Below are 20,398 nucleotides of genomic sequence, written 5' to 3'. Positions count from 1 at the left end.
TATTATTTACTGACGGGCTGGAAACCTGACTTGTGCACCACCAAGAAGCCTCGAGTGCCGTGTGTACTTCCTGTGCTGTAATCTTCTAGTTAGAACCTTCTTCTCATTGGTCATATGGACAGAATCAGTAGAAGATCAATAGTGTAGACCACGCACTGGCCTCCAAAGGCAAGACGCCCCCCTGTGCTCTTCTGAACGCAGTCAGCTTTGAGCTAATGTTGGAAAAGCTGGCATAGCAAGAAAATAGCACTTTAATCCACAGGTCTAGCGTTTTCTTGGTGATATAGGAAAAGCACATAACAAAAGTACCTGAGGCCTTTCATCGCACAGATCGTGGGGGGGGGGGGGGGTCTACTCTTGCATATAAATCAGTGGATATATTCCACTATTCCAATATGGCTGCTGTATATTGTGAAATACCTGAGTTACAAGAGGCTGTAAGAGAGCAGCCGATCCCTTCCCGACACACCGAACAGCGAAGCGGAGACATCGACAACACCGCTCCACAATACGATTGTCCGCCCGGTGCTTATTTAAGGTTTCTGACATCACAGGCCATATCTGAGAATAGAGGACATTAACTGTGTAGTAGGCACCACCCGAATAAAGAGATGCAGTGCCACACACCCAAAATACAAACACGATGTAAAAAAAATGGGACTAGCCCCCATAATATGTCAAACAGCCAAAATGTACAAAAAAAACCACAGACAACTTTTCTATTAATTAGCGTAATGTCCTTCTTCTTGTATACACCATGCTTCTTTGGTCTTATTTGGAATGGGTATTAATTGATCCTAGTTCATTTGCTGATCTATGGGTAATTACTTCTGATCTATGGCTTATGTATATGTGATTTATAGGCTTTCGATCTATCCGGGGAGAAGGTTTGGGTCTTCACATGTATTATTATGTGGAGACCAAGAGGGTGATTTTACACTTTGAAAAGCAATTAAAATCAGCAACAATGAAAGATGCTCATTTTGGATAATTAGTAGGGTTGAGCGAAAGGCTTCAGATAAGTGCTTATCCGAATAGCTACAGCGCTTCCCGAATAGCTGCCTCGGTAACCCGAATACCTGGAGCGCTCCCGATAATCAGGTGCCTGTGTCATGGCTGTGTGACAGTCACAACATGTGCAGGGAGAGCCTGTGTGTTGGGCTCTCAGCCGCGACACATGCAGATACGGCGCCGAACAGCTGATTATCGGGAGCACTCCAGGTTACCGAGGCAGCTATTCGGGAAGAACTGTAGCACTTATTCAAAGCTATTCACGCATCCCTAATAATTAGTAAAGAAATTATATATTTTCGTACATTTTGGCTGCTTGACTTGCTATAATAGAGTGGCTAGTGCCTTTTTTTTTTTTTTTAACTTACACACCGCTGTGTCCCAGTTACAACATGAACATGCTGTGTCACCAGAAAAATCCTTTGGATGGGTTGACAACAGACCCACTTTTGGTACTTACTTCTTGAATGACTCTTTGACATGGATGTGTCTGCCCATTTTCCACGTTGGGCGCAGTATGCCTTAAAAAAACAAAACAGGTTTTAGCATCAGTTTCAGTATAATCCTCTTCTCAATTTTTTATATTCTCTAACATCAAAATATTACCATGAGATAACTAAATGTCTTATGACAAACTTACCTAAAGATGACCGCCAGTCTATCCAGAAACAGTGTAGGGTCAGACGATATACCATTATTAGGATCCTGTGAGAGAAGCTGAGTAAAATGAGCAGAAAATCAGAAAATGCACAGTATATTCACACACCCAACAGACGCTCCCCCCAACAGACGCTCCCCCAACTCTCCAACAGACGCTCCCCCCCAACAGACGCTCCCCCAACTCTCCAACAGACGCTCCCCCCAACAGACGCTCCCACAACTCTCCAACAGACGCTCCCCCCAACAGACGCTCCCCCCAACAGACGCTCCCCCCAACAGACGCTCCCCCCAACAGACGCTCCCCCCAACAGACGCTCCCCCCAACAGACGCTCCCCCCAACAGACACTCCCCCCAACAGACACTCCCCCCAACAGACACTCCCCCCAACAGACGCTCCCCCCAACAGACGCTCCCCCCAACAGACACTCCCCCCAACAGACACTCCCCCCAACAGACACTCCCCCCAACTCTCCATCAGATGCTACACAACTCTCCAACAGACGCTCCCCCCAACAGACGCTCCCACAACTCTCCAACAGACGCTCCCCCCAACAGACGCTCCCCCCAACAGACGCTCCCCCCCAACAGACGCTCCCCCCAACAGACGCTCCCCCCAACAGACGCTCCCCCCCAACAGACGCTCCCCCCAACAGACGCTCCCCCCAACTCTCCAACAGATGCTCCCACAACTCTCCAACAGACGCTCCCCCCCAACAGACGCTCCCCCCCAACAGACGCTCCCCCCCAACAGACGCTCTCCCACCAACAGACGCTCTCCCACCAACAGACGCTCCCCCAACAGACGCTCCCCCTTTCCTTAAAACCATAAGCAAACAATCACAATATAGCCAATGATCAGAATTGACAGCTGATTTAGTGTCAGGGGTCTTGAATGTTTTGTACTGGTGAGACAAGATGCCAAAACCACTTTAAGACTACACCCAAAATATTTCTGTGCAGATGCTCTTGACCATGAAAATTACTTTTTTCCTTTGATATCACACTTTTGACCCCTACATAGAACACCCTGAATATTAGTGAAAAGTTTGCTAGTTGCATACAAATCATTCAATCATTTCATCTGAATTACATAGGAGAAAGCAAGCCAATCAAATATATAGGACAGAATTTCTCACCTTTTTAAGTGATTCAACCTGGACAGAACACAGCTCGCTCAAGCACTCCGAGATCTTATCCAGAGGCAGACGTGTCAGGACTAATGCTGTGCCTACAGTGGGGTAGTGAGATGGGAATGGGTGTGAGAGTGGAAATACTTTTATGCCCTGCCATAAATAACGTGAAATACATAGCATCCATAATTTCATTGAGGCCTTGCAGTGTTTCTACTATATATTAGAATACAGTCTATTAATATCAAACCTGTGAGCGTCAGACTCCTGGCACTGATCAACTGACTAAAGGTCCTATGGCACTGCAGCGAGATCAACGATTTCTTCACTTTTTACCAAGCACAGCTCTGTAGATTTTGAGCTGTAATATCAGGCACAGACACCACAAAATTAAGTGCTGTGCTTGGTGAAAGGTGAAAAACTCAGACCTCGCTGAAGTAACAACCTGACGCAGAACTCCAGTGGCCAATCAATCAGCCGAATAGTGGGGTTGCCAGAAGTAGGATCCCAGAGATCTAATGTCAATGACATCCATAGAATAGGACATCAATGTCAAAGTCCAAGAAAGTCCCTTTAAAGGATTTAACTAGATTCTGCTACTTTGGGATCTCACACTTTGACTAAGTGGACTCACTGGCCTCCGAAAAGCCAGGCCAAACGTTTGTTTTGTGGGATCCTGGCATGCAAAGTGGGATCCTATAAAATGTTGCTCTATGCACTAACCCAGCGGCTAAATAAATGGTCAGCCCCAGTCTAGTGATGGGTACTCTTTAAATATCTAAAATAAATATAAAAAAAAATAATTGGCGAACAACTGGACTCAAATGGAGTCACATGAAAAAAAGAGAAAAAAAAAAAAGTTATGTTCAATCTTACTGTTACAATTTGATCAACATAATGTGTTATTTAGTGGTGCTTACTAGTCATCAGGATGCAAAATGGATAGTACACAGACCATTGGTTAGTGTATTAAAAAAAAAAAAAAAAAAATACTAGCCGGATTAGTTTTTGGAATTAGACTTTTTAATAAAACTCAACAAGTGTGTTACCAAAAAAACCTATATCATGTAGGTATTATATTATCTGCGTGGCAACCATTGTTTTTACAGGCACATTGCTATTATTAACATACATAACTACATTTTGGACTTTTATTATATTTTGAATTCTTGATATATAAAGCAGATGACAAACAGACGACATACAGATGGGCAAGATGGATGAAAAATGGACAATTTTTTTTTTTTTATACACTCGTTAACTTTTATCAACTCACCTTTTAGAAGTCCCACAGAAGCCTCAGGTGGTAGAGTGAAGGAGTCTAAAGATTTCGCAATCCCTAGTAGTCCGCTAAAGTGCTGTGCCATGTGGTCTCTACACACAGAACAAATATTCTGGATGGCTTTGGCAGAGGGGGAAGCCAAGGTAGGCTGACATAAGCCTTTCATTAGGTAAGTTAGCACAGGATCTAGAACAAGAAAGGTTTCAGACACGGTTACTATTAGTATGTTGAAAACTGATGCTACAATAAAAGCTGGGAGAAGATAAAGGGGTATTTCCATCTCCAAGATCCTATCCAATATGTAGTAGGTTTAATAATAATAAAAATATTAGCAAATATCACAAATTAGAAATGTATGTCTCTTTCCTGTGCAGTCATTGCAGGACCTTCTGTATCCATGGTTACAACCACTAGCAACTAGCTACCTGTCACTATATCAGTGGTCGTCACCATGGATACCTGAGGTCCTGCAATGCCTGCACATGAGGAAAGACACATACTGTAGAATCAGAAGAACTATACTACATTTCTAATTGGAAAAAAAACGAAAAAGAGAAACAGGTACAAATGCTCACCAAGAAACTGAGGGTTTCTATCCACAACTTCGCTCATTTCCCCTACCAGCTCAATGCTTGTGTACCGCACAGCAACATGCACGGACTCAGGGAGCCGGACCACTCCTTCTAACACCTCCATTAAAGTTGGATTTTTCTCCCTGAAATAAAAAGAAATTACGGTAAGCGGTGGGGCACAAAGTAATAATAATAATAATCTTTATTTTTATATAGCGCTAACATATTCCTCAGCGCTTTACAGACATTATCATCGCTGTCCCCAATGGGGCTCACAATCTAAATTCCCTATCAGTATGTCTTTGGAGGAAAAAGTAGGCCAATACATTGAAGGCCTGGGGGAAAGATGAAAATGTTTTAATAGCCAGCGTGGCAACGATACATTCCTAATAACGGCTATGGGTCCTAGTTATTTCCATGTTGCTCCAGTATACTTTAGCCAGCTTGTTTCTGTATTTTTGGCCAGTCGTCTTGGGATACTTACGGGTCTATACTTTTGGCAATGGAAGCCATGATGAACAAAACGGCCTCCGTGACTTCCCATGGCGGATTACTGTCTTTCAAGGTAGAATACAGCTAGAGATAGAAAAAAAATAGGGAAAAATCTAATAAATTAACAGCATGCTCATCCAGATAGCACACACCCATAGGCCTCCTACAATGCATGACAGGAGGTACCACATGTAAACATGGCTACTAACAAAAGCCTGGCTTTTCTAATCCTAGGGGCAACTTAGTGGTTCTCTCAAGGTGAATAGATCCATAAACAAGAGACAGGTAAAACCAGTCATCTCCTCTACCCCTCAGATAAAGCCTGGTCACTGGGTAGACAAAATATAGATCTAATAAAGTCTGCCAGTCTTACAAGCATCCATCTGCTCCATGATAGACTTAACCCCTTAATGACCGCTAATATGCCTTTTTACAGAAGTCATTAGAAGTCTGAGATCTAAGGATGTAGTGCTCAATTTGCAGAATTGCAGTGGGTGTCAGATGTATACGCGTGCTGCATTGGCCACAATTTGTGCTAACCCCCTAGATACTGCTGTCAACAGAAATAGCAGCAAGTAAAGGATTAACAGAGGAAGGCAGCTCCATCTTAGTGGCCTTTTAGACCCTGCTTGAAGCAATATCCCAAGTGTCAGGGTAACAATGATGGGTGTGATGCACTGCAGTAAAAAGGTATTATAATGCATCAGATCAGTGTCTGAAATGTTCAAGTCTTATGGTGGGACTAAGTAGAAGAACAGAGAAATAAACCCTAGTTCAATAAAAGTTGAAGAAATATTTGTTAATTCTGCCTCCCAAAACGCAGTGCAAGATTTGGTTTACATGTATCCTGTACCCTACACTCAGCACTTACATCGGAGTTTCCGTCAGAATCTCCAAATAACAGGATTTAGATGAAACCTGCGATGGAACCATGCACAATGAAGCATATGGAGTCACAGGAGGTGTTCGTCTTTATGCACACCTTGGGACAACGCCAAACTGAGTCTAAAGAAACTACCCTTCCTCATTATCCTCATAATGGTTCCATCAAGGGTTTTGTCTATAGCGTCTAATTTATAGTTACAGATCTCCGAAAGCACGAGCCTCGCACAAGGCAATGGCACTAAAAGTAGCATATTTGCAGTTTGCACTTTGCAACATCCACTTCATGCCTTTGTCTAGAAAAAAACCGTTTGAGGCCAAAATAATTGCACTCAAAGATTCATTGACGAGTGCAGTTTCCAAAATGGCATCACTGGATGGCTTTTCTGCTGTCATGACATCTTAGGGCTCTGGAAAACAGGCTTGGGGAAGAGGGGTGTAAAAGAGTTTTCCCCACAAACAAAAGTTGATTTAAATCAATAGATCTTGGAATAATAATTTCCACCATTGGATGGGTTTTAAAAAAAAAAAATGTTCCTGTGCCGAGATAATCCTATAAATGTGCTCCTGCTGTGTCTGACCGTACAGGAACATGGACTGATCACACACAATCTCCTGGGCAGGGGAGGAAGCAAAAGAGTATACAGACATTACAGCACGAGATCACAGTTGATGCTTTTTTGTGAATAAAACATTTCCCTGCCTTTTTTTTTTTTTAAAAAAAAAAAGGTTTTATCTTGACGAAAGAATCGGCTGTGATCCAATGCTGTCCTGTCTCCCCTGCCCGGGAGATGTGGTATGATCAGAGCATGTCCCTGCACGGTCAGACACAGCCATTACACAGGACACAGCAGGGGCACATTTATAGGATTATCTCAGCACAGGGACATTTTATTTAAAATACATCCAATTGTAGAAGATATTATTATTCCAAGATCTATTGATTAAAATCAATTTTTGCGTCTGGGCAAACCCCTTTAAATTGTAGGATATATTTTCTCCTATCGCCCATTGCACAAATTAAAAATTTGCAGCTCAAATAACATTTTCTTAGTGAAAAAAATGGTAATTTTTTAATTTCCATTGCCAAATGTTATAAAATTCTGTGATGCATCTGTGGGTTCAAAGAACTCATTGCTGATAATTCCCAAAATGGGGTCACTTGTGGGGTTTTTACTACTCCTGGCACATCAGAGGCTCTGAACATGGCTTCCATAATCTATTCAAAAGCCAAAAGGCTCTCCTTTTCTCCCAAACCGTACCATGTGCCCAAACAGTAGTGAACAACCACAAATGGGGTAATTACATAATTATGCTGTCCATTTTCACCTATAACCCTTCTCCGAGTTAACAATTCTCACCACAACTGGAGGGGGCAGGGGAGGGGAAACTGTTGCGCAGTTTTGGCACCTCAGGAGATCTGCAAAAGTGACATGTCATCCGTGATCTAAAACTTCTCCTCCTTCCCTTCCAACCCTGCCATGTGCAAAGACAGTTTCCCATCAGGTACAGGATATTGCCACGTTCTGAAGAAATAGTGTAGCAAATAACGGGGTCCATTTTCTCCTCTTACCCCTTGTGAAAAGTGAAAACGAGGGGCTAGTGCAATATTTCAGTGTGAAAAATAATTAATATTACATTTTTTCTTTTAATCCATTAGGTGCTTCACAGTAAATAAAAGTTTTTAAAACTGCACCCCCACTGGATCACTTTGAGGGGGCGGGTTGGTTTCTAATATATGGGCCCCTACATATTGGAAACCATCCCAAAGTGATGTATTCCAATTTAAAACTGAGTAAAAAAAAATGAGAATCACTGGGATAAATAGAAGCTTCCTAGAGTTATTACTTCAAAGTAAAACATTAGAAGTTGAAAAAATGGGCTTGGTTACAAAGGCCAAAATTGTCATAAAAGGGTAGAAGGGTTGTCCGTATCTTGCTCTGCCTAAAAATATAAAAAATCAGCATTTCTCAACCCCTGTTCCTAGTCTTCTTGACATGGCTGGAGCAGAAGCCGCTTTAACAACAGGTGACCACTGCAGCCAATCACTGGTTAAATTGGTCTCAGGCAGGCTACCTGCACATTACCACTGAGACCAGTATTTAAGTCTACGTTCACATTTGCGGTCTGCGCCGCAGCGTCGGGCGCCACAGCGTCGCCGCATTTGTCATGCGCCCCTATATTTAACATGGGGGCGCATGGACATGCGTCGCACTTGCGTTTTGCGCCGCATGCGTCCCTGCGGCACACGCGTCCGGGCGCAGAGGACGCAGCAAGTTGCATGTTTGCTGCGTCCAAAATCAATCAAAAAAAGGACGCATGCGGCACAAAACGCAGCGTTGTGCATGCGTTTTGCTGCGTTTTTGTTTGCGTTGTGCGTTGCGGCGCCGACGCTGCGGCGCACAACGCAAATGTGAACGTAGCCTAAGCCATATCAACAAAGACGGGGCAAAAGCAGAGAGGCAGATAAAAAATGTCGGGTGACTGACAGGCTCATTCAGTTATTTTCAGACAGTGCAAACCCGTGAAGAAAAAGTAAAAAGGGAAATTTGGACAACTCAATAAAAAGTCACGTTGCATCAATCTCCTATCTATAGAGCAGGACAGCCACTGACCTTCTTCAAAGACGTGAAGTCTCTCCCCTCAATAGACTATCCGTGAAAATGGAACAGATGAATACTAAAGAGAATCTGTCAGAACATTTGACCTAAACAATTAATATAGGCTTACAGGTTATAGGCTGCTGAGCAGAGTCCTCCCTGTATGCCTCGTATCAGATGTGTTGTTGTGGATAAATCAACTTTTATCACTTTATATAAATGAGCTCTTCCAGGCTATAGGGAGGACGCTGCCCAGAAGAGAACTCTGCCTCCAGAGCTTATTACCATCTATAGAAGGGGGTATTACCAGTGTGAGACAAGTAATGGTTACCAGTGTGATGTCTAGTGACCAATCTCTCCTCTCCTGATCTCACTGCAAAACTGGGTGTGATTATACCTGACACATCTGCAGGTTCCTCTCAGGGCCTCAGCTTCCATTGTTACAATATAGCAGAGCTCAAAAGCTGAAAAAAATGTGTTTTCAAGAAGTCAAATGTCACTTCTGTTCTGTGTTCGTTACATGTCTCACCCTGGTAAATGCCCCTTTTATTAAAAATAAATTATGGAGGCAGCGTTATATTCCAGGCAGTGTCCTCCCCATAGCCTGGAAGAGGCCATTTGCATATGAGAAAAATGTGGATTTCTCTGGAACATCGAATCACAGATAACAATATATCATTTTATTCAGCTTCCTATGACCTGCATTCACATACAATGCAATGTGGTGGGAGGAATTAATCCTGCACTGCCTATGCGAAGGAAGGAAGATGGATGGAGTCAACAAAGGATCAGATAAAATGCACTTTATCAACACGTTTTGAAGTATATACACCTTTTTCATCAGGACAAAACCTCAAACCTATCTGATCCTTCATTGGCTTCATCCATTGTCCTTCGTCGGAATAGGCAGCACAGGATTAACCCCATCTCCCCCCACCACATTGCATTATACTTCCATGAGGGTCTGCAGCAGTTTAAGTGATTTCTGTGGTTGTGGTCACACAACCTGAGCCGGGTGATCAATTCGCTCACCCACCCATCCTATCGGTTAGGACCCTATTGCACTATTGTTTTCTTCCATCTCTTCCACATGCCCATGTATATGACTTAGGAGGGTTGATCCTACTGACAGATACCCTTATAGGCCCTGACAGCTCTATTTGCAGAATTCCCCATCCCTGTACTCCATACACAGGAATTTGACCAAGTGCTCCTGCGTTTTCTAAGAGACCTTCTGTGGGATGCTTAAGCACGTCGCCTCCTGATTATTTAGCAAAGCTCATCTTACTTGGATTTTTTGTCTTTCTGGACTAATATAAAGAAGACAACATTATCACATGTGGAGAGTGCCACCTATTTCTTTCGCTGGATATTTCCAAGGATTGAAGGGGTATTCTGCATTGTGGCGTGAGCGGGATACAGGATATCAAGTCTACTGATACCTGCTGGGTCAGGTGGCCCAATGTGGAAGTGAGCAGAGTCAGAATAGCCTTTTCAGGCCCCTTTCACACATCAGTACTTTGCTAACAGTCGCAATCAGTCAAATTTTGAAAAAACAAATCCGGCGACTGATGCTGCGCGGATCCGTTTTTTCTCATAGACTTCTATTAGCGATGGATGGCCTCACGTTTCATCTGTCGTTCGCCGGATCCGTCGAAAATTGTTTGTCCGGCAGCCGGAGACAACGGACAAAGTAACGTTTTTTGTGTACGTCGAAAAATCGGACAGTGACGGATCCGTCACCATCTGTCGTTTGCTAGAATGGAAGCCTATGGCGCCGGATCCGTTAAATGATGGAATCCGGAAACAGATTCCGTTTCTTTTTTTAACTGAGCATGCTCCGATTTATTTAGGATCCTTTAGCCAGCCCCCCTAGTGGGATCTATCGAAAAAATGAATCCTTTGCATCAGTTTTTCACACTTTGCGACGGATCCGTTGATCTAATTAATTGTGACTGACGGCAAAAAACTGATGTGTGAAAGGGGCCTAAGTGTTCCGTCAATGCTCACTGTAATTCTTAAGCAGATCTTTATAGTGGGAGGTTTGTTATACTGATGCACCATGTGACGGGCGTACCGGTATCTATCCCTCTGGGCAACAGGTAAGATTTTTCAACAGATGGATACATTGTAGTAATGAATCTAACTTAGCATTTTTATCCTATGTGGGACTTTTTCCAAAACGTCTCAAAAGGAGAAAGAGGTAGAATTAATTTTTTTTACAAACTGCTTTTAGTAAAACTCTGAAGCCTTGCCAAAGTTCCAGCACCATGATCTAATCCAAACAAAAAACAGACCTAAAAATTATTATTTACTATACATCTCTAAAAAAGCACAATATGTAAAAAAAACACACATATTGGTGAGTGGATGAGACATAGGCGCTAAATATTCAAAAACCAGGTCAAAATATATAATGATTTATGGAAAGACTCTAGAGGAACAGATTTTCCCTACCTGGCAGCAGAGGTTGGCATCCTAGGGGGGAGAACGTAATAGCGCCCCCGCTCAACATAGGCTAACCATGTCTGACCCCAAAAAAGGAAATCCCTCACCAAGCCGTCACCAACACCCATAAAGTGCTTTATGATAATGAACCTGACAACTAGATGTATTATGTAGGTGACAATGCTGGACATAAACAGGATTTGTATTGTATTATGCTCACTATTTCAGAGTATGATGGATGGTAAATAGAATGTGTCTGTATTGATTGGCTGTAGTATCTTGATAGATGGCTATATATTTTATACACGATGATGATAGCACAGAATGAAATAGCGCACTCCTCAGTCTTGACGATAAACTTTTTCTTTATTGAAGCATATTCATGGGTACAGGCGGGTGGATGTGAGCGGAGCGGGTACACAAGACTACAGCTGTTTCGCGCACAAAATGCGCTTCTACAGGTCCAGATAGCCACCGGAACCAGAGGGAGGCAACCTTATAGTCCTACCCAGACCCAAGCCACCTCCCCCTGCTCACATGCGGCACCGGTAGCGCTAATTACTATGTGACAACTCCACATTTAACAAATACAAAAAGTGAGACATTACTTAAAATTAATAATAATATAGTTTAAAATATGAAACTGTGATTGGACGTACTCTCTTATCCTATCAAGTATAATATGGCGTGAACAAGGAGGAACAAACGACGATGTAAACATCAATAAGAACAAGGACATAAGATAAAGTATGGTGGGCAGGAAAGGGTGTCCATGGCCTACAAAAAGACAGACATATCCACGCGTTCATTCAGACCCATAGGACCCATTGCGTTAGTACGCATTATCCATCGGGCCTCGCATTGTAACAGCCGCTGGTTTAGATTACCTCCTTGTTGTGGCGAATAAACTCGTGATATGCCAGCAAAGGATAATGTACGAGCATTGCCTGCATGGCATTGCCTGACATGATCAATAAGGCGTGGAACACCCCTTCCTGTCCGCACTGATGCAAAATGCTCTTTAATACGGATATATAGAGGACGGATTGTTTTTCCTAAATAGTAGAAACCACACTGACAAAAGATCACATAAACCACATAAGTGGTTTTACAAGAAATAAATTCCTTGACTGTGTGTTTTATTGGCCCAATCTGAACTGTACTACCTACAATATGTTGTGGGCATATACTGCATTGACCGCACTTATAATTCCCCTTAGGGGTATCCTTATTTAACCAACTTGTGCGGTCCGTAGTGATCCGATTGCGGACTAGCATGTCCCCTATGTTTCTACTACGACGACTCGCAAACAGGGGACCTTTTTCTAACCTTTCTGTTAAGTCTCCGTCTTTGCTCAAAATATGCCAATTCTTTCTAATTGTAGATCTAATGTACGAGTCCATGGGGCCATATTTAAAACTGAACACAAACTGTTTATTAGCATGTGTAGTAACCCTATCATTTGGTTTTGTAGAACCGGGTTCCTCTTTTTCCACTCGTTTCATTGCTGCATCGAGTAGGGGACGTGGATAACCTCGATTTTCAAAGCGTTTATATAATGATTTTGATTGCTTTTTATAGCCTTCAACAGAGCTATTGACTCTTTTAACTCGTAAAAACTGGCTGAACGGCAATGCTCGTTTTGTATAATACGGGTGTGCGCTTTGAAAATGGAGGAGTGCGTTAGATGAAGTAGGTTTACGGAAAACTTCAGTAACAATTTCTCCCTTCTCTATAACAATTTTAACGTCCAAGAATTCTAATTTCTGATTTCCATATGTGGAAGTAAACTTCATATTCATGGTATTATTATCTGTCAAAAAACTAACAAATTCTGTGAAATCTTCCGCTGAACCATCCCATATTACCAAGACATCATCCACATATCTGATAAATGACTTTATGTGCTTGAGAAACGGATTAATAGCTGAATAAACATATTTTTCTTCAAAGTATGCCAGGAACAGGTTAGCCAGGGTACATGAGACAGACGTACCCATGGCTGTACCTTCCCGTTGAATATACCATAAATCATCAAACGTAAAAGCGTTATTCTTAAGCACAAAAGTCAATCCATCGCATATAAAGTCAATAGTCTGGACATCTGTGGGTGTTTGGCTGAGGATCTCTCTTATGGTTTTTACCCCTAAATCTTGTGGGATCCTTGTATACAGGCTCTCTACGTCTATTGACGCTAAACTGAATGTTTCTTGCCAGGTAAAGTTTTTTAAAACTCGCAACAGATGATTAGTGTCCTTAATGTATGAGGGGACATCCTGTAACAAGGGGCGTAAAAGCCAGTCTAGATACCTAGATAATGGTTGCCTCCCTCTGGTTCCGGTGGCTATCTGGACCTGTAGAAGCGCATTTTGTGCGCGAAACAGCTGTAGTCTTGTGTACCCGCTCCGCTCACATCCACCCGCCTGTACCCATGAATATGCTTCAATAAAGAAAAAGTTTATCGTCAAGACTGAGGAGTGCGCTATTTCATTCTGTGCTATCATCATCGTTTGTGAAACTCTTGGATGCAGCACCCTCATTAAGACGGACTCTATTTAGGACTACGAGTTCCTGCTACTTGGAATAAAAATTCCTAACACGAGGGGTAAGTGCAGCCCAGCAGTGCCAATTTTCTGCTTTCAGACTTTCTTTGCTTGTGGTGTATATATATTTTATACATGCAATAGATTTCCAATACATCAAAAACCTCCAATCCAAAACCTCTGAAGAGAATACAAATGACACCCCAGATCAGGTATTAAACCATAGAGGTCTCCAAGGCAGATATATAGATATATGTGTAACATCAAATAATTGGCTAAGATTCTCCAATAGAGGATACCCAGCACGAGTCATCAATGCTGGCTACAAGCATGAACTAGGTAGTAACCACACAGGCCTGCTTGCCCCAGTCACCAGAAATACATTGGGTGATATTACGTGCTTGATTGGGACTTTTGATGATCATAACAAAACAATCTTGTCAATCTTGCAAAGACACTGGGACATTTTGCTGGCAGACCCGGATATTTCGGATCAGATTACATCAAGACCATCAAATCACCAATAGGAGAGGCAGGTCCGTGCGGGACTACGTGGTCCATAGCCACGTACAGGACATAAATGTGGTGCCGCGGTAGCTGCACTCTTGAAAACCGATATATATATTATTATTATATATAAGGCTACTTTCACACTAGCGTCGGGCCGAGGTTACCGACGCTAGCGTTGTCTCCGCCGCACAACGGGGGCAGCGGATGCATTTTTCCAGCGCATCCGCTGCCCCATTGTGAGGTGCGGGGAAGTGCGGGGAGGTGGGGGCGGAGTTCCGGCCGCACATGCGCGGTCAGAAAAAGCGGACCGTCGTGAGCAAAAAACGTTAGATGTAGCGTTTTTTGGTCCCGACGGTCCACCACAACACGGCGCAACCGTCGCACGACGGTTGCGACGTGTGTCAATCCGTCGCAATACGTCGCTTAATGTAAGTCTATGGGGAAGAAAAAACGCATCCTGCAAGCACTTTTGCAGGATGCGTTTTTTCGGCAAAACGACGCATTGCGACGTATTGCAGTTAACGCTAGTGTGAAAGTAGCCTAAGAGAATTAGAGCAGCACAAAGAAAGAGTGCGGGTGCAGAGCCCCCCAGGCAAATACCAAACCTTAATTATATATATTTACTAGCTGAAGAGCCCGGCGTTGCCTGGGCATAGTAAATATCTGTGGTTAGTTATAGCACCTCACTTCTCTTATTTTCCCATCACGCCTCTCATTTTCCCCCTCACATCTCTCATTTTCTCCCTTACATCTCTCATTTTCCCCTTATTTTCCCCCTCACTGCTCTCATTCCCCCCTAACACTTGTCATTTCAACCTCACATCTGTCACTTTCCGATCAATCCACTATTTTCCCTCACTCCTCTCATTTTGCACTCACACCTTTTCATTTTCACCTCACCCCTCATTTTCACCTCACACCTCTTTTTCCCCTCAGTATAAATATGTTTGTCATCTCCCTTATATATAGTATACACCTGTATGTCATCTCCTGTATATAGTATATACCTGTATGTCATCTCCCCTGTAAATAGTATATACCTGCTGTATGTCATCTCCCCTGTAAATAGTATATACCTGCTGTGTCATCTCCTCCTGTATATAGTATATACCTGTATGTCATCTCTTCTGTATATACTATATACCTGTATGTCATCTCCTCCTATATATAGTATATACCTGTATGTCATCTCCTGTATATAGTATATACCTGTATGTCATCTCCCCTGTATATAGTACATACCTGCTGTATGTCATCTCCTCCTCTATATACCCATGTCATCTCCTCTTTTATATAGTACATACGTGTCATCTCCTCCTGTATATAGTATATACCTGTGTGTCATCTCCTCCTGTATATAGTATATACCTGTGTCATCTGCTCCTGTATACAGTATATACCTGTGTCATCTCCTCCTGTATATAGTATATATCTGTGTGTCATCTCCCCTGTATATAGTATGTACCTGTATGTCATCTCCTCCTGTTTATAGTATGTACCTGTATGTCATCTCCTCCTGTATATAGTATACACTCACTGGCCACTTTATTAGGTACACCTGTCCAACTTCTTGTTAACACTTAATTTCTAATCAGCCAATCACATGGCGGCAACTCAGTGCATTTAGGCATGTAGACATGGTCAAGACAATCTCCTGCAGTTCAAACCGAGCATCAGTATGGGGAAGAAAGGTGATTTGAGTGCCTTTGAACGTGGCATGGTTGTTGGTGCCAGAAGGGCTGGTCTGAGTATTTCAGAAACTGCTGATCTACTGGGATTTTCACGCACAACCATCTCTAGGGTTTACAGAGAATGGTCCGAAAAAGAAAAAAAATCCAGTGAGCGGCAGTTCTGTGGGCGGAAATGCCTTGTTGATGCCAGAGGTCAGAGGAGAATGGGCAGACTGGTTCGAGCTGATAGAAAGGCAACAGTGACTCAAATCGCCACCCGTTACAACCAAGGTAGGCCTAAGAGCATCTCTGAACGCACAGTGCGTCGAACTTTGAGGCAGATGGGCTACAGCAGCAGAAGACCACACCGGGTACCACTCCTTTCAGCTAAGAACAGGAAACTGAGGCTACAATTTGTACAAGCTCATCGAAATTGGACAGTAGAAGATTGGAAAAACGTTGCTTGGTCTGATGAGTCTCGATTTCTGCTGCGACATTCGGATGGTAGGGTCAGAATTTGGCGTAAACAACATGAAATCTTTGGGATGTGGTGGAACGGGAGATTCGCATCAGGGATGTGCAGCCGACAAATCTGCGGCAACTGTGTGATGCCATCATGTCAATATGGACCAAAATCTCTGAGGAATGCTTCCAGCACCTTGTTGAATCTATGCCACGAAGAATTGAGGCAGTTCTGAAGGCAAAAGGGGGTCCAACCCGTTACTAGCATGGTGTACCTAATAAAGTGGCCAGTGAGTGTATACCTGTGTGTCATCTCCTCCTGTATATAGTATATACCTGTGTGTCATCTCCCCAGTATATAGTATATACCTGTGTGTCATCTCCCCTGTATATAATATACTAGCTATTGAACCCGTTCTACGCCCGGGTGGCGAGCATTTATATTGGTATATGGTCTCCATCCTGGTATGTGCTGCTCCCATCTTGCTCTCCCATCCTGTCATGTGCTGCTCCATCCTGCGCCCCCATCCTGTCATGTGCTGCTCCACCGTGTCATGTGCTGCTCCATCCTGCATCCCCATCCTGTCATGTGCTGCTCCACCATGCCATGTGCTGCTCCATCCTGCGCCCCATCCTGTCATGTGCTGCTCCACCGTGTCATGTGCTGCTCCACCGTGTCATGTGCTGCTCCACCGTGTCATGTGCTGCTCCACCGTGTCATGTGCTGCTCCACCGTGTCATGTGCTGCTCCACCGTGTCATGTGCTGCTCCACCGTGTCATGTGCTGCTCCACCGTGTCATGTGCTGCTCCATCCTGCATCCCCATCCTGTCATGTGCTGCTCCATCCTGCACCCCATCATTGCGGGCGGCTGTGCGGAGTGCGGGCGGCTGTGCTGAGTGCGGGCGGCTGTGCTGAGTGCGGGCGGCTGTGCTGAGTGCGGGCGGCTGTGCTGAGTGCGGGCGGCTGTGCTGAGTGCGGGCGGCTGTGCTGAGTGCGGGCGGCTGTGCTGAGTGCGGGCGGCTGTGCTGAGTGCGGGCGGCTGTGCTGAGTGCGGGCGGCTGTGCTGAGTGCGGGCGGCTGTGCTGAGTGCGGGCGGCTGTGCTGAGTGCGGGCGGCTGTGCTGAGTGCGGGCGGCTGTGCTGAGTGCGGGCGGCTGTGCTGAGTGCGGGCGGCTGTGCTGAGTGCGGGCGGCTGTGCTGAGTGCGGGCGGCTGTGCTGAGTGCGGGCGGCTGTGCTGAGTGCGGGCGGCTGTGCTGAGTGCGGGCGGCTGTGCTGAGTGCGGGCGGCTGTGCTGAGTGCGGGCGGCTGTGCTGAGTGCGGGCGGCTGTGCTGAGTGCGGGCGGCTGTGCTGAGTGCGGGCGGCTGTGCTGAGTGCGGGCGGCTGTGCTGAGTGCGGGCGGCTGTGCTGAGTGCGGGCGGCTGTGCTGAGTGCGGGCGGCTGTGCTGAGTGCGGGCGGCTGTGCTGAGTGCGGGCGGCTGTGCTGAGTGCGGGCGGCTGTGCTGAGTGCGGGCGGCTGTGCTGAGTGCGGGCGGCTGTGCTGAGTGCGGGCGGCTGTGCTGAGTGCGGGCGGCTGTGCTGAGTGCGGGCGGCTGTGCTGAGTGCGGGCGGCTGTGCTGAGTGCGGGCGGCTGTGCTGAGTGCGGGCGGCTGTGCTGAGTGCGGGCGGCTGTGCTGAGTGCGGGCGGCTGTGCTGAGTGCGGGCGGCTGTGCTGAGTGCGGGCGGCTGTGCTGAGTGCGGGCGGCTGTGCTGAGTGCGGGCGGCTGTGCTGAGTGCGGGCGGCTGTGCTGAGTGCGGGCGGCTGTGCTGAGTGCGGGCGGCTGTGCTGAGTGCGGGCGGCTGTGCTGAGTGCGGGCGGCTGTGCTGAGTGCGGGCGGCTGTGCTGAGTGCGGGCGGCTGTGCTGAGTGCGGGCGGCTGTGCGGAGTGCGGGCGGCTGTGCGGAGTGCGGGCGGCTGTGCGGAGTGCGGGCGGCTGTGCGGAGTGCGGGCGGCTGTGCGGAGTGCGGGCGGCTGTGCGGAGTGCGGGCGGCTGTGCGGAGTGCGGGCGGCTGTGCGGAGTGCGGGCGGCTGTGCGGAGTGCGGGCGGCTGTGCGGAGTGCGGGCGGCTGTGCGGAGTGCGGGCGGCTGTGCGGAGTGCGGGCGGCTGTGCGGAGTGCGGGCGGCTGTGCTGAGTGCGGGCGGCTGTGCTGAGTGCGGGCGGCTGTGCTGAGTGCGGGCGGCTGTGCTGAGTGCGGGCGGCTGTGCTGAGTGCGGGCGGCTGTGCTGAGTGCGGGCGGCTGTGCTGAGTGCGGGCGGCTGTGCTGAGTGCGGGCGGCTGTGCTGAGTGCGGGCGGCTGTGCTGAGTGCGGGCGGCTGTGCTGAGTGCGGGCGGCTGTGCTGAGTGCGGGCGGCTGTGCTGAGTGCGGGCGGCTGTGCTGAGTGCGGGCGGCTGTGCTGAGTGCGGGCGGCTGTGCTGAGTGCGGGCGGCTGTGCTGAGTGCGGGCGGCTGTGCTGAGTGCGGGCGGCTGTGCTGAGTGCGGGCGGCTGTGCTGAGTGCGGGCGGCTGTGCTGAGTGCGGGCGGCTGTGCTGAGTGCGGGCGGCTGTGCTGAGTGCGGGCGGCTGTGCTGAGTGCGGGCGGCTGTGCTGAGTGCGGGCGGCTGTGCTGAGTGCGGGCGGCTGTGCTGAGTGCGGGCGGCTGTGCTGAGTGCGGGCGGCTGTGCTGAGTGCGGGCGGCTGTGCTGAGTGCGGGCGGCTGTGCTGAGTGCGGGCGGCTGTGCTGAGTGCGGGCGGCTGTGCTGAGTGCGGGCGGCTGTGCGTGGCACTGCTGGGTGTGGGCGGCTGTGGGTGGCTGTGCTGGGTGCAGCAGCTGTGTGTGGCTGTGGGCGGTGGCTGTGCTGGGTGCGGCGGCTGTGCTGGGTGCGGCGGCTGTGCGCGGCTGTGCTGGGTGCGGCGGCTGTGCTGGGTGCGGCGGCTGTGGGTGGCTGTGCTGGGTGCAGCGGCTGTGCGTGGCTCTAGGCAGCTGTGCGTGGCTGTGGGCGGCTGTGCGTGGCTGTGCTGGGTGCGGTGGCTGTGCTGGGTGCGGCGGCTGTGGACGGCTGTGCTGGGTGCGGCAGCTGTGCGTGGCTGTGCTGGGTGCGGCGGCTGTGCTGGGTGCGGCGGCTGTGCTGGGTGCGGCGGCTGTGCTGGGTGCGGCGGCTGTGCTGGGTGCGGCGGCTGTGCGTGGCTGTAGGCGGCTGTGCGTGGCTGTAGGCGGCTGTGCTGGGTGCGGCGGCTGTGCTGAGTGCGGCGGCTGTGCTGAGTGCGGGCGGCTGTATGTGGCGCGGCTGTGCGTGGCTGTGCTGGGTGCGGGCGGCTGTGCTGGGTGCGGCGGCTGTGGACGGCTGTGCTGGGTGCGGTGGCTGTGCTAGGTGCGGCGGCTGTGCGTGGCTGTGGGTGGCTGTGCGTGGCTGTGGGCGGCTGTGCTGGGTGCGGCGGCTGTGCGTCGCTGTGCTGGGTGCGGTGGCTGTGGTGGGTGCGGCGGCTGTGCGTGGCTGTGCTGGGTGCGGCGGCTGTGGACGGCTGTGCTGGGTGCGGTGGCTGTGCTGGGTGCAGCGGCTGTGCGTGGCTGTAGGCGGCTGTGCGTGGCTGTGGGCGGCTGTGCGTGGCTGTGCTGGGTGCGGCGGCTGTGCTGGGTGCGGCGGCTGTGCGTGGCTGTAGGCGGCTGTGTGTGGCTGTAGGCGGCTGTGCGTGGTTGTGCTGGGTGCGGCGGCTGTGGACGGCTGTGCTGGGTGCAGCAGCTGTGCTGGGTGCGGCGGCTGTGCTGGGTGCGGCGGCTGTGCTGGGTGCGGCGGCTGTGCTGGGTGCGGCGGCTGTGCTGGGTGCGGCGGCTGTGCTGGGTGCGGCGGCTGTGCGTGGCTGTGCTGGGTGCGGCGGCTGTGCTGGGTGCGGCGGCTGTGCTGGGTGCGGCGGCTGTGCTGGGTGCGGCGGCTGTGCTGGGTGCGGCGGCTGTGCTGGGTGCGGCGGCTGTGCTGGGTGCGGCGGCTGTGCTGGGTGCGGCGGCTGTGCGTGGCTGTGGGCGGCTGTGCGTGGCTGTGCTGGGTGCGGCGGCTGTGCGTGGCTGTGCTGGGTGCGGCGGCTGTGCTGGGTGCGGCGGCTGTGCGTGGCTGTAGGCGGCT

At 48.3% G+C, this 20,398-nt stretch overlaps 1 protein-coding gene across 2 annotated transcripts in view; it reads right to left on the bottom strand.

Moving 5' to 3' along the window:
* The window catches only part of TNPO3 (transportin 3), a 67,824-nt gene that overhangs the window by 6,200 nt on the left and 41,226 nt on the right, over positions 1–20,398 (bottom strand). Inside the window, exons 10-16 of one of the 2 annotated variants that reach the window (XM_077264381.1) lie at positions 5,141–5,232; positions 4,660–4,799; positions 4,079–4,270; positions 2,809–2,900; positions 1,652–1,716; positions 1,472–1,532; positions 421–561 (exon numbers count right to left, since the gene is read on the bottom strand). In XM_077264381.1, the coding sequence (XP_077120496.1) occupies positions 421–561; positions 1,472–1,532; positions 1,652–1,716; positions 2,809–2,900; positions 4,079–4,270; positions 4,660–4,799; positions 5,141–5,232 (783 nt within the window). Of the gene's footprint in view, positions 1–420; positions 562–1,471; positions 1,533–1,651; positions 1,729–2,808; positions 2,901–4,078; positions 4,271–4,659; positions 4,800–5,140; positions 5,233–20,398 lie in introns of both variants that reach the window. The other variant, XM_077264380.1, reaches the window with a different exon arrangement.

This window comes from Ranitomeya variabilis, chromosome 5 (genome assembly GCF_051348905.1).
Source record: "Ranitomeya variabilis isolate aRanVar5 chromosome 5, aRanVar5.hap1, whole genome shotgun sequence".
Classification (NCBI taxonomy): Eukaryota; Metazoa; Chordata; class Amphibia; order Anura; family Dendrobatidae; genus Ranitomeya; species Ranitomeya variabilis.
The sequence above is the reverse complement of the archived record's forward strand: the minus strand, read 5'-3'. Positions and strand labels throughout refer to the sequence as shown.